The sequence below is a fragment of the Electrophorus electricus genome, chromosome 13, assembly GCF_041902795.1.
Source record: "Electrophorus electricus isolate QZ-2024a chromosome 13, ASM4190279v1, whole genome shotgun sequence".
Lineage (NCBI taxonomy): Eukaryota > Metazoa > Chordata > Actinopteri > Gymnotiformes > Gymnotidae > Electrophorus > Electrophorus electricus.
The window spans coordinates 6936094-6949525 of NC_137509.1; the positions used below are offsets into that span (position 1 = coordinate 6936094).

General features: G+C 36.8%; 2 protein-coding genes across 3 annotated transcripts; both read right to left on the minus strand.

Moving 5' to 3' along the window:
* Positions 1 to 413: 413 nt before the first annotated feature.
* On the minus strand, positions 414 to 4577 carry LOC113578311 (E3 ubiquitin-protein ligase TRIM39-like). Of its 2 annotated transcripts, XM_027011494.3 has the most exons (7): positions 4481 to 4577; positions 3464 to 4020; positions 2663 to 2758; positions 2296 to 2529; positions 2037 to 2199; positions 1803 to 1838; positions 414 to 1653 (listed from the first exon to the last, which is right to left on the minus strand). In XM_027011494.3, exons 1-7 carry the CDS (start codon positions 4560 to 4562, stop codon positions 1106 to 1108), a joined length of 1716 nt encoding a protein of 571 aa, XP_026867295.3. In that variant the 5' UTR covers positions 4563 to 4577; the 3' UTR covers positions 414 to 1105. The 2 variants fall into 2 exon arrangements, with proteins under 2 accessions (XP_026867295.3, XP_081551137.1); XM_081695011.1 differs by lacking the exon at positions 1803 to 1838.
* Positions 4578 to 8176: 3599 nt separating this feature from the next.
* LOC113578323 (E3 ubiquitin-protein ligase TRIM39-like) lies at positions 8177 to 13106 on the minus strand. The gene is made up of 8 exons (XM_035520057.2): positions 12891 to 13106; positions 12306 to 12390; positions 11353 to 11909; positions 10990 to 11085; positions 10103 to 10336; positions 9844 to 10006; positions 9636 to 9668; positions 8177 to 9101 (listed from the first exon to the last, which is right to left on the minus strand). Exons 2-8 carry the CDS (start codon positions 12367 to 12369, stop codon positions 8554 to 8556), a joined length of 1695 nt encoding a protein of 564 aa, XP_035375950.1. The 5' UTR covers positions 12370 to 12390; positions 12891 to 13106; the 3' UTR covers positions 8177 to 8553.
* Positions 13107 to 13432: the final 326 nt, after the last annotated feature.

Sequence of the window (13432 nt, forward strand, 5' to 3'; positions counted from 1 at the left end):
TCTCATCTGTTCAAAAGTTTAAGCACGCTCTCAAGCACAGTTTGATGTTTTGGTTACACTACCTTGAAAAAGGTCAAACTGACAAACGATCCTTGGAACACAAGGATGTGGTGAAATGTTGACATAGCAATGAGCCACTGATTACTCTGACACACACACACACACACACACACACACACACACACACACACACACACACACACACACACACACACACACACACACACACACACACACACACACACACACACACACACACAAACAAACAAACAAACAAACACAAACACTCACAGAGGACAGAGACCAGTAAAGGAAGTGATTACTGCCACCTGCTGGACCACAGACAGTTTAAAGAAACAGTTTGGGAATTTTATTAGTAATAAAATATTATTATTGTAACATATAATCTTTATTGAATCATCATTCAATACACAAAATACAAGTACTAGCAAAGGAATGTTTAAGTTAAAAATAGTTTCTAAGTCTTAGATCCATCAGAAGTTTCAGACAAAATTACAATCTGCTTAATGATTTCAAGTATGAGTAGACCAGTAAATTACATATTGAGCAGTCCAAGAGTTTAACATAGGCTGAAACATTGGCATGAAATCTTCTTGTTTTAGTAGACTTTCTTTTACTTTTAAAATTCAAAAGAATATAATGATATATTAGATTAATACAGACAAGTCTAAACAGCTTAGATATGAACAGTTTACAATTAAAACCATAAACATGTTTCAAGGAAGTTCATATTTTAACTGTAATTTAAATTACCCAAAATTTGAAAAAAGTGTTATATGAACATAAACATTATTATTATCGGCACTGCAATATTAATGATTAAAAACATATTAATAGTTAAAACATATTAACATATTAATGGTTAAAAACAATATAAAATATTCCAAAATCCCTTCAGCTATTTTAAAAGAATATTAATGGTTAAAAACAATATAAAATATTCCAAAATCCCTTCAGCTATTTTAAAAGAATGATTAAAATGAACTGTTGGAAAACACATCATATCATATTAGTGATAAGCACTTGTCAAATATTTGCCTATGCCATGGATTGTTGAATATGCATATCAAATTTCACTTAGTCATTACAGACGAGATGATGCAGGCACGATGATGAATGGAGCTGCATTTTTGCCTTTATAATTATAACAGGGACAAAAGAACGGATAGAGTTTCTGAGTGAAGGACTGACCAGTGAAAGAGTAGATGTGAGACCTGGCCTCCACATCATAAAAGGAGACCAGACCCTCCTCATAATCCACAAACACCCCCAAAATATTGGGCTTCTCTCTCAGGGAGAGGAGGATTGAAAAATCAGCACAAGCCTTATACTCATTCCCATTCCTCAGACACACAGTCCAGTACCCATTCTGAGGGGTCAGTGTAATCTGCCCCTTCCTGTTAACAGACTCTCTGGCCACTCCTACATCCCACTCTGTCTTCCCCTTGACCTGCACCTCATAGTAAAATCTCCCTGAAGAGAATCCCTCCTTTCCCAGGACAATGGCATACATATCAAATCTCTTTGGGTTGTCAGGGAGATTCTGTTTTGTGTCTCCACATGTCACTTTCTTCCCGTCGTCAGACAGGATGAGGTAGCGGTTAGCTGTATCGGGATCCAGAGTCACATCCACTGAAAGAAGCAAACTGTGATATGAATATACAGCAAACTAATTTACTGCAATAGTGTGGTGCAAATCTCTACATTTTAATGCAATAAAAATAAAATACTCTACAAAACTATTAAAATAAAGAGAAAAAAGGCCAGATATCACACTGTACCTGCACACTGTTCAATCCTGTCCAGTTCTGTGGAGACTAATTTCCATAAAAATATTTAAAAGAAATTGTTTTATTCTTAGACTCAAATTAAAGTATAATACAAAATATACTAAATATATCTCATTAATCAGTAATTTGATAAAGTAATGGTTTGTTTTCTAGATTTGCTCTAACAAAATATTAATTCTGTTACAGACTTATGTTTGGAAAATGTCAAATGTAAAGGTTTCTCACCTGTTTCTCTCAACTTTAAATTCAGTCTTTTATTAATTCTGTCATTCATGGTCTTCTGAAGATGGGACAGAACTCTTCTCACACTCTCTACACTCAGATGGATATTGATACTGATGTCAGTCCAGTTCTTGGTGTGTGGAGGACTGCACACAGATGGGTACATCTGCAGTACAGCAGGAGAGAGGAGAAACCCCTCAGCATGGGGAGTGTTGTCCTGTGATGTGCTGTGTTGTCTTTGAGCAGAGAGAGGAACACTGACCTGTAGGAGGTGGATGTGGTCCTCAGTGTGGGAGAGCTGCTCCAGCTCAGTGTCTCTCCTCTTTAGATCAGTGATTTCCTGCTCCAGATCTTTAATGAGTCCTTCAGCCTGCCTCTCTACTGCTTTCTGCTTCTCCTCCATCACCTGATGCAGCTCAGCCTGGCTTCTCTCAATGGCGCGTATCAGAGCATTGAACACCTCAGAATTGTCTGCAATTTCTTTCTCTGTGCTTTTCTAATGGAAAAAACACACTTGAGTGAAATAAGGTGAATGCCTAGATGTTATGTATGTTTTGTATCAGTATTCTGTAAAGTCAAATTAGAACTACTTGTTATAGTAGATATGGAGTATGTCATGTTTGACCCACTTTTCGGAGCTCTACTGAGTGTTTGATCTCTTCAATCTTCTTCAGTCTCTCTTGGATCATCTGCTGCACTTCCGACTGTGTCTTCCACAGTTGTGTCTGTGGGAGAAAGGAAAGCAAAATGGACTTTTATGCTCCCTTGGTTTTCTTAACTATGCTCACTAGAGTCAAATTTGCTTATGAGGTGTAATTACACTCTGTTAGTCTGAGTCCTGATGAATTGTGCTTAAGGATATGAACTCACCTTAAAATGTCCATTTATTAGTCAACATCAAAGATGTCAAAAGTAAACTTAAGATATCATGAAATTACAAATCTTTGTCTTTAGCACATTTCACATCATCTTTTTTTTAAACCACTGCAAGACAAAAGATTCTCAGCCATCTGTCAGTATCATATTTGTATTAATTAACTAGAGGTCTACGTTTTTGCGGAAATCCTGGTTAAATAATGCTGTTTCTAATCTTTCCATGTAGGCTGGTGTATTAATATGATGACGCATAGTACAACTGTAAATGTGATCTTTCATCGTGCATGGTGGAACTATGTGCATGTGCATAGTATGCCCCGTGCAGTGTTTGAAACACTGCAATCCTGTACAGGCATCACAAACCAGAGAACGACTCAAGGGTGGCAGAGATACATGTGATGGGTGCACTCAGGCTGAGCCCTGTTGCTGTGTTGAATGGGTTTCAGTAAAATGCTGCCACCCCACTTATCTGTGTTTAGATAAATCCCTGGTTATATCTACATCTTAAGTACAACAACTGTAATTGTTTATGCTGATTTCAATCAGTATCTCACCTTTTTCTGCCCACTTTCATTCTCTACAGGAACAGTCCTGTGAGTCTTGTGGTCTGTCTCGATGCAGAACTGACACACACACATCTTGTCATTTCTACAGAACAGCTCCAGGGGTCTCTCGTGCTTCTGGCATATGTAGTTCTCCAGGTTCTTCACAGGGTTTATTACTTTGTGTTTCTTAAGTTTTGGAACATTATTATGAGGCTCTAAATGAGATTTACAAAATGTCAGACCACAATCCAGACAGGATTTTACAGCCTTCGACTTCACTCCAGTGCAGGTGTCACAAAGAACATCAGGTTTATGAAAACTTTTCTTCTTCTTGAACTGATCCACTACCTCTCTCAGTGTTGTATTAATCTTGAGTTCAGGTCTCTTGGTGAACTTCTCTTTACATAATGGACAATGGAAATGTAGACTGTTATCCCAGTAGTCTGTAAGGCAGCTCTTGCAGAAGTTGTGTCCACATGGAGTTGAGACTGGATCAGTGAACACATTCAGGCAGATAGAACACTGGAACTGCTTCTCAGACAGATGATTTCTCGAGTGACGTGTAACTGTGTTTGATCAAAAGAAAAATATAAGATACACTATTTTTTCAAAGTATTTTATTGTGCAACAATTTATTTAGCAATTTTAATTTTCTGTACACACTGTGCATACCTAATCATACCTAACCATATGATTGGCATTCTGTCTTTTTTATTCTTTAGCACTCAGGAGAAAGATGACGGAAATCACAAATTGTGTCTAAACAATGTTAATATCTTAGAGTTTAAAAATTGTGAAGATTCAGTTTACTTTCATTCTGTATGTAAGCCATTTTATTTATGAATGAATCTGCTACAAAAATAATACACCAGCACATCAGAGTTCAGCGATTTTCTGTAACGTTGACCCTGTCAAAAGCACCCCACCCAATAACTAGTAATCTGGTTTAACTGGATATACAACAAAGGCATCCTGAGTGTATAGTTTTCACACAGATCCTAATCAGACTGTGCTGGGTTCACTTACACTCAGATGGTTTGTTCATGTTTTCCTCTCTGCTTTCTCTTGGTTGTGGGGATTCTGCCATTACCTTCCACTTGCACTTCATGATCCACACGAAATTATTCCAACACAAGTGAACACATATAATTAGCATTACTCATTAATTAGTCTGTTGGATACAATGCGCATAACTGGTGCTTTAAACAATAAGAATATAAGAAAATAATAATAATAATTTTTTATATATATATATATATATATATATAGTCTGTTAGTAGGAAGAAAGATGAGTATTTTGTTTAGAAAAAAATTATTTTTATTATATCATCATATAATGAGCTACTTTAAAACTTTTAAGTACTATCCATTTAAATCACAGACCAACACAAACCAATACATTATATATATAAATATAGCAGATGTTTTATATATATATAAATATAGCAGATGTTATATGAGAGAGAGTGGAAGTAGAGAGCAGCACAGCACAGAGCGGCTCCTGGTGGGTGGGGTCCGTCCGTCCGTTCGTTCGGGCACTTTCGTCTGCTATATATATAATTTTATATATATATATATATATATAAATATAGCAGATGTTTTATATATATATATATATATATATATATATATATATATATATATATATATATATATATATATATATATATATAAAACATCTGCTATATTTATATATATAATGTATTGGTTTGTGTTGGTCTGTGATTTAAATGGTTAGTAATTAAAAGTTTTAAAGTAGCTCATTATATGATGATATAATAAAAATGTTTTTTTTCTAAACAAATGCTCATCTTTCTTTCTACTAACAGACTATTATACATGCTTAAGGGTATTCATTTATTGACTTCTTTTTGCACTGAATTTCACATTGTCATACATTTAATGCATAAAAAGTGAAATTTCTTACCAGAGATATTGTGTCTTGCCTCAAATGAAGATCATAGTCAAAATGTATAACAGCCAAGAGGTGACACCCTGATATATAGTTTCAGATAACAATCTACTGGAGGCACTATGACCAGTCATCACCTAGCATGGGTAATGCAGGACAACTTATGACGGTAAAAATCCCTTAGTAAATAAAATAGCTCATCACTAAATTTAAAGCATTTCAGATAAAACAATAATCAAGGAGAGTTAGATTTTACCTTCCTTATTATTGGGGATCAAGGAAGTAAAGAAATGAGCAAAAAAGTGATAATTGAGAGTGAATGAAAAAAAGGTTTGAATTCAGTCAACATAAGAATCCATATCTGTGTACAATTATGTGTATGTGTATGATTCAGCATCACTGGATGCAGAGCACCCCCAAACCAGGTTAGAAAAACATCACAGACAAAAACAAGTCTTGCATCATTTAAAATAACACTGACATTTGCACATAATTACAATAACTACCAACGTTAAAAAGGAAGTGTTTGACATTGTGCTTTTGGTGAATAATTTTGGGAACTAAGTACCATGAACACTGGTTAGTGAGCATACTGAATTCTGTAATGTGATGTATGAGGTTAGCTTTACTGTTATCTTCCATCCTTAAAACAACACCCAAAACAAAACATTTCCAAACAGTCAGAGGGTACCCACATATTAAAATGTTCCTGCAGATCAGGACACAGAGCCAGGTGGGTGGTAGGGAGTGTTCAGGCAGACCAGGATGGTGAGTCATGTGGGTGGTTCTTTAATTTTCTTTGAGCAATGGACAACTTCATTCAGATCACACCTCTAATAGTTACAGATATTGCTGCTGGATTAATCTGTTGCATACAACACAGATTTCTATTAAGCCTCATTATTTAATCGAGTATGCCCACATCAACAAAGGCACTGAAGTTCCAAGCAATGCAGTATTGCAGACTGGAAAACCTCTTTACTCTACTGTGATAAGGACAGGCATCTAACCGCCATTGTCACTTTTTAGATCAGCAAATTCATTTACGATTCACATTGCTTTTCAGTTTCTGTGTTGCTTGTACAAGCGTTTCTGCTGCAGTCAGCAGTCACCACTCAGCTATTTACCAGTTATCAGATAACAGTGACATTTGACTGTTTTTCTTTTCTTAGTTTGCAAGCTTGGAGAGAAAGCAAGAAAGATTATTTTTGACCAGAGATGAACCAACATTGCTATATTTGGGGGTGTCGATGGAGATTAATGAATCCTCCAGCCTGCCTCTCTGCTGCTTTCTGCTTCTCCTCCACCACCTGAAGCAGCTCAGCCTGGCTACAAATAAAGACGAAGGTCTATTATGTTGGAAAACCTTTCATCTCAATCCTCCAGCCTGCCTCTCTGCTGCTTTCTGCTTCTCCTCCACCACCTGAAGCAGCTCAGCCTGGCTACAAATAAAGACGAAGGTCTATTATGTTGGAAAACCTTTCATCTCAATCACACAGGTCTGCCATGGACCTCTCCAGCCAAAAAGGACCCTCCTATTTTGAGCCCCTCCCCCCAAAAACTCTCTCATGGAAATGGAACAGTCCAAACCCACATTGGACATCAGAAAGGAGCACGTCAATCTCCTGTCCTTTTCCTTTATCTTAAACAAACGTAAATGTGTAATAGGATAAAAAACTCCATGCTAGCACAATACTGAAGATACTGCATTCTATCACATGAATGAAAACATCAGCATCCTAAATGCCCAACTCAGTATAACAAACACTTTAACTGCTCATATCCATGCAGTCATGAAGGTGCCAAACCCCTTCACTGAGTGCCTTCAACAGCACTAAACAGAGGCTCCTTTCACAGTGAGACCATCAGCTAGCTGTTCATTATCTGCCACCCAATAAAATACTGCAGAATCTACTTGACATTTTTTTCTCCTCTTCTCAACATTATCCCCTTCACTTTTTTGTACCAACAAAGTGACGCATATGTCAAAACATTACACACATTTCCTGAGTTACCACAGTGTTCTTCAGTGTTCTCACAGCCTCAGGAAAGGCCAGGTATAAACGTTACATTCCCTGTAAGAATGCAGATTTGATGTCCGTGGAATAGAGTTCCTAAAACATTTTGACTAATGTGGTTCATTCATGCTGTGCTTTCTGCTTTTTCTTGGGTGTGTTGAAGACTTGGCCATTTCCTTACTCTTCCTCCTATTCATCTTTTTTTAAATATATATTTCATATAGTTACTGAATATCCAGTAGTTGAAGATTCTTATTTGGTGTGAACATTCTGATTTTAGTTTTGCTTAACTAGTGTCGCTTCCTTGTTCATTTATTTGTGTTTGTAGGAGCGAAGTTGTAGGGATATGCAGTGTATAAAAATACTATACAGTGAAATCTATTAATAGCAATGAGCAACTACAGAGGTAATTCACATCTTATGTTGAATTATAGTTTATAATTTCTCACTGCTGTGCAAAAGGTGATTTAATACTCTAAAGTATCATTTTCAGTAATTCATTTGATTAATTTGGAATAGCCTTTAGATGATCAAATGAAAGTATGAACAGTAAAAAAGCATTTCCTTAGTTACAATAATAAATAAATACCAGCATACTAATTTAATTCAAGAGGATTTACACAGTCTGGATTCTTGAGAATTGGTGACTCAAACTCTGTAATGAACAGTTGTGTTGTATGTATAGTGAAGCAGGGATGTTTGAGGTGAGGTGGTGATGAAGTAGAGAACATAAAATAACTTTTTGTTACAAAATAACTTTTACCCTAAAGTATATCTATAATCTAAACTATAATCAGTAAAGTAAATCTTTATTGATGAAACAAAAACAGTAAGACTTTCAGAGGTAAAATAACTTTCACCATTAATCATGAATACAACAATGTAAGGATATACATTTCAAGTACATATACTTGTACATGTCCAAGGGAGAAGATAGTTTAAATATTACTATTTAAAAAACAACTGTGGGTATTTTCCTTGTGGTATTCCTTGCAGTTTATATGCTGAATGTTTAGATTCAGCATTAAGTAATATTTTATGTACTGTTTTTTTAACAGAACAAAATTGCAGATTACTACTCTGTTGATATGCTTTCACCATTGGTAACACAGAAAATGTCTTTTTTTTCTGTTCTTGTAGTTTTATAGATTGAAGTGCTTCAAATGTATTCATTCAGTCTTAAATATATGAGAGATGATCAGTGGAGCCGAGTTTGTACCCTTCACAGAAGTAAAAGGACTGAAGTATGGGTAGAGTTTCTCAGTGAAAGACTGACCAGTGAAAGAGTAGATATGAGACCTGGCCTCCACATCATAAAAGGAGACCAGACCCTCCTCATAATCCACAAACACCCCCACCGTCTGGGGCTTCTCCTTCAATGTGAGGGGGATAGAAGGAGCATCACAAGCTTTATAGTCATTCCCATTCCTGAGGCACACAGTCCAACATCCATCCTGAGGGCTCAGTGTAATCTGCCCCTTCCTGTTAACAGACTCTCTGGCCACTCCTACATCCCAATGTGTCTTTCCCTTGACCTGCACCTCATAGTAAAATTTCCCTGAAGAGAACCCCTCCTTTCCCAGGACAACAGGACACCTATCAAACCTCTTTGGGTGGTCAGGGAGATTCTGCTTTGCGTCTCCATATGACACTTGTTTTCCATCATTACACAGGATGAGTCTGGGATGAGCTGTATCAGGATCCAGAGTCACATCCACTAAGAGAAACATACAGTATATATGAGTATGCAGAGAACATAATCTTCATCATGTAGGAGATCTTACTGATTAACATTTGTAACAGTGTTTGTAGAAGAGTTGCAAATACACACTGAGTAATCACATAAGGTGTCTACTATATGACTATTTTGAAAATGCTGCCATATATTTTCAGTCAAATATTTCTTTGGCATTATTTTAGAAACAGAACTGTAATGAAAGAGGCCACTGGAAATATGGCACAATTGAGTAGAATACAAGAAAAGTTACCATTATTGAAATAATGCATATTACATAAAATTGACCAAAAAGGATTGGTAGCATACAGGCACAGCAATAGAGTAGATGCATGTAATGAACAGGCAACTCTTTACAGTGCACTTTACAGTGAACCTTGATTAATGGTTAAATAAACTTTATATGGTTCCATAAGTTGTGGTTGTGTGATGCTCATCTGTGTAATTTAATATATTAAATATAGTAATAACATTTAATGAAATTAGGAGAGGAACAATTGAGAAACCACATTGTACCTGAATACTGTTGACTCCTCTTCAATTCTGTGACTAATTTTAGGTAAAAATAATATTAATTAGATTTCAAAGAGATGAAAAATTGTTTTAAAAAAGAAAATGTAGGGAATATAACTAACTTTGGACCACCGGCCATGGACCACTGATTTGTAATGTTATATTGTTACAGAAGAATGCCTGGAAAAATGTCTAATATAAAGCTTCTTACCTGTTTCTCTCAACTTTATATTTATCGTTAGATTAAGTTTCTTATTCAGATTCTTCTGAAGCTGAGACAGAACTGTACTTGCAGTTTTTATACTCAAATCAGTGTCAGTACTGATGTCAGTCCAGTTCTTGGTGTGTAGAGGGCTGCTCAGGGCTGGGTACATCTACAGTACAGCAGGAGGAAGGAGAAACACCTCAGCATGGGGAGTGTTGTCCTGTGATGTGCTGTGTTGTCTTTGAGCAGAGAGAGGAACACTGACCTGTAGGAGGTGGATGTGGTCCTCAGTGTGGGAGAGCTGCTCCAGCTCAGTGTCTCTCCTCTTTAGATCAGTGATTTCCTGCTCCAGATCTTTAATGAGTCCTTCAGCCTGCCTCTCTGCTGCTTTCTGCTTCTCCTCCATCACCTGAAGCAGTTCAGCCTGGTTTCTCGTAATGGAGCACATCAGAGAACCAAAGACCTCAACACTGTCTGCAATCTCTTTTTCTGTGTTTGTCTGGAAGAAAAAAAAAACTGTCACGATTAGTCCCTCCCAACTTCCATGTTCCATGTTTTCCCTGTCTTGTGTATTTTAGTTCCATGCCATAGTTTCTTTTTGTCCACCCCTCATTTGATTGTCCACACCTGTCCCTTGTTTCTAGTCTTGTTAAATTCATGTATTTAAACCCTCTTGTGTGCCCTGTGTTTTGGCTGTTCATTGTTTATTTGAATGGTTGTGTTTGGTTTAATGTTTGTTTCAATGTCAGAAAATCTGAAAGCCTCTATCTGCTTGTATGTAAGTTTGTACTCTGTACCTTTGTGTTTCTCCTAGCTTTCATGTTTGTTAGTCTCTGAGTTCTTCCTAGTGTCTTTTGTTATAGCCTAATTCCCTTGTTTGCCTTTGTGTGTTTTTGTTTGTTGGATCATGTATACTCAAATGCTCCATACTGGCTCTATGACCCTGGACTACTCTGACCACAACTCTGGATTTGCTCTTAATAAATCTTGCTCCGCACATGTGTCCGCCTCCTTACCACTCACCATTACAAAAACACTAAAAATTAAACCATCAACGGGGAAAAGATATTTAAAATCAGTTTGCTAAGCTCTGCAAAATGAAACTCAAGCTACATATTATATTAGATATGGTGTATATAATGTTTGACCCACTTTTCCAAGCTCTACTGAGTGTCTGATGTCTTTGATCTTCTTCAGTCTCTCTTGGATCATCTGCTGTACCTCTGATTGTGTCTTTCCCAGCTGTGTCTGGGGGCAGAGAGGAAAACAAAGAATATTTGGTTTTTATACTTCAATTGTAAATTGTTTTTAGAGAATGTTGTTCATCATAAAATTGGTGTTATAATCATTTTAGCATAATGCGTTTCTTAATTAAAATGGTTTACACACACATATATATATTTGCATAAAAATGTTTAAGGTTGATGTTTTTTGGCTTTATATTATATAAAATGTGAAATGCTTCCCTGGGTTTTTTGACGTTGATATTATCCAGTGCTAATCGGTGTCTCTCACCCTTTTCTCTCTACTCTCGTCCTCTAGAGGAACAGTGTTGTGAGTCTTGTGTTCTCCCTCAGTGCAGAACTGACACACACACATCTTGTCCTTTCTACAGAACAGCTCCAGGGGTCTCTCATGCTTCTGGCATATGTAGTCCTCCAGGTTCTTCACAGGGTTTAGTAGTTTGTGTTTCTTAAGTTTTGGAACATTATTATGAGGGTCTAGATGAGACTTACAATATGTCAGACCACAATCCAGACAGGATTTTTCAGCCTTTGACTTCACTCCAGTGCAGGCATCACAAAGAACATCAGGCTTATCAAGACTGCTTTTCTTCTTGAAGTGATCCACTACCTCTCTCAGTGTTGTGTTAATCTTGAGTTCAGGTCTCTTAGTGAATATTTCATTACATAATGGACACAGACATCGTGGAGTATTGTCCCAGCAATGTGTAAGGCAGGTCCTGCAGAAGTTGTGTCCACATGGAGTGGAGACTGGATCAGCTAACACATCCAGACAGACAGAACACACGAACTGCTCCTCAGACAGGAAGCTGCTGGAGTCATGTGCAACTGATAAAAGAAACATGAAGAAACTTTCATTTATTCTTAATCTACATTATAATGTATTTGAATTATCATCACACATTGTTCCTAATATTTCAGAACTAAATTTGAAAGTTGGACAACAGTGAATAAAAGGTGTAAGAGTTGAGTTTGATGATCATTATGTGTGTCTATCTTCATTTTCCAGGACTCAGCAACTCCCACCTCAGACTTTAAACTCCTGCTCTAAAGCTTAACCTGGTTTACACGGCCCACATGGAGCTCAATGACTTCATTCTGTAGTATTATGATTTTATTTTGATCAGTTACTGATACAGCACACAGGTGTACAAAACAAAGTAGCTAATAAAACTAATACACAGGCTTTATTAAATTCAAGTGTGTATAAGCTGTGTAACTTACACTCATCTTGGCCAGTCCTACGCCTCTTTTTCTCAGGTGGTAGCTGTGATGAGGATTCTGCCATTTCTTTTTTACAGCTTTAATGCTTTTCAGAAGAAATGACATCACTTAGCAAAAGCACTTAAGTCTGTATGTGCTTCTTGATTTTTAAAGCAGAATTATTGTATCAAACACATCCATATAAGCAAAAGCAATTGAGCTCCTGAGATGACATTGATATTTAGCTACAGAATGTAAACCTACTTATTAAAATAAGAACAGGCAATGGTAACTGTAATTGTCAGTTATTTTCCCACATTGTTCCATCTTTTTTATGATAGTATATGCACTCAATATTAATCAGTCAGCAGAACACAGTGATCTTTGACTGTTTCCCACCTTAGCTCACCATCTGGTCAAAGACTCTAAAATATAAATATTCTTTTTGAGAAAATGTTCACACTGTCCTTTAATGTTTGTTTTTAATCTGTTTATACAATAACTTTCAAATGAAGGCTCTTGCACTCCTTGACATTGTTCACTCCTGCGGTTCACCCCTATAGACCAACAGTGGAGAAACGTCTGAACATTCACTGAAACACATACCTTTACTGTTTTTCAGCTGGTTGCAATTTTTCTGTTTACAGTCTCAAAGTTACTGAACATCCAGTAATGAATAAACTGGGACGTTTTGTAACGATAAAGGTTACTTTTTGATGTGAGCGTCCTGATTCAGTTTCACTTTTACTTACGTGCCATGAAGTACGTATCACTTCCTTGTTCACTTGTTTTCTCCCTTTTCAGTTTAACACAATACGTGAACGCAAACTGTGCAAAGGAGCTGAAGTAGCTGAAACGTGCGTGTGGGGCTGGGGCAATTATTTAACGGTTAGCAGATGTAATTGATGGATTGTTCTGAATTATTAAGTATTCAGATCGGCCTCTGGCTGATTAACAGAAACGACTTTGACATGTTCATTCATCATAACATGATTTGGTGGGAGCGTAAACGACCATTCACTCAGTGTACAGTTTAAGAATGAGAGTAGACGTGGTGCCCAGCAGCGCGGGGAGATTAGTAGCCTAGTTTTCACTTCTTTGTCTCCGTAAAACTTCCTCTTTATGTTAATTTAGAGTGGACATTCAAG

Coding starts and splice junctions, on each gene's coding strand:
- LOC113578311 (XM_027011494.3), bottom strand. CDS start 4,562: ATGAAGTGCAAGTGGAAGGTAATGGCAGAATCCCCACAACCAAGAGAA. Junction 2,759..3,463: donor ATGAAAGTGGGCAGAAAAAG/GTGAGATACTGA, acceptor TTTCTCCCACAG/ACACAACTGTGGAAGACACA. Junction 2,200..2,295: donor ACCACATCCACCTCCTACAG/GTCAGTGTTCCT, acceptor GCTGTACTGCAG/ATGTACCCATCTGTGTGCAG.
- LOC113578323 (XM_035520057.2), bottom strand. CDS start 12,369: ATGGCAGAATCCTCATCACAGCTACCACCTGAGAAAAAGAGGCGTAGG. Junction 11,910..12,305: donor TAGGACTGGCCAAGATGAGT/GTAAGTTACACA, acceptor TTCTTTTATCAG/TTGCACATGACTCCAGCAGC. Junction 9,102..9,635: donor GAGGAGTCAACAGTATTCAG/GTACAATGTGGT, acceptor TGTTTCTCTTAG/TGGATGTGACTCTGGATCCT.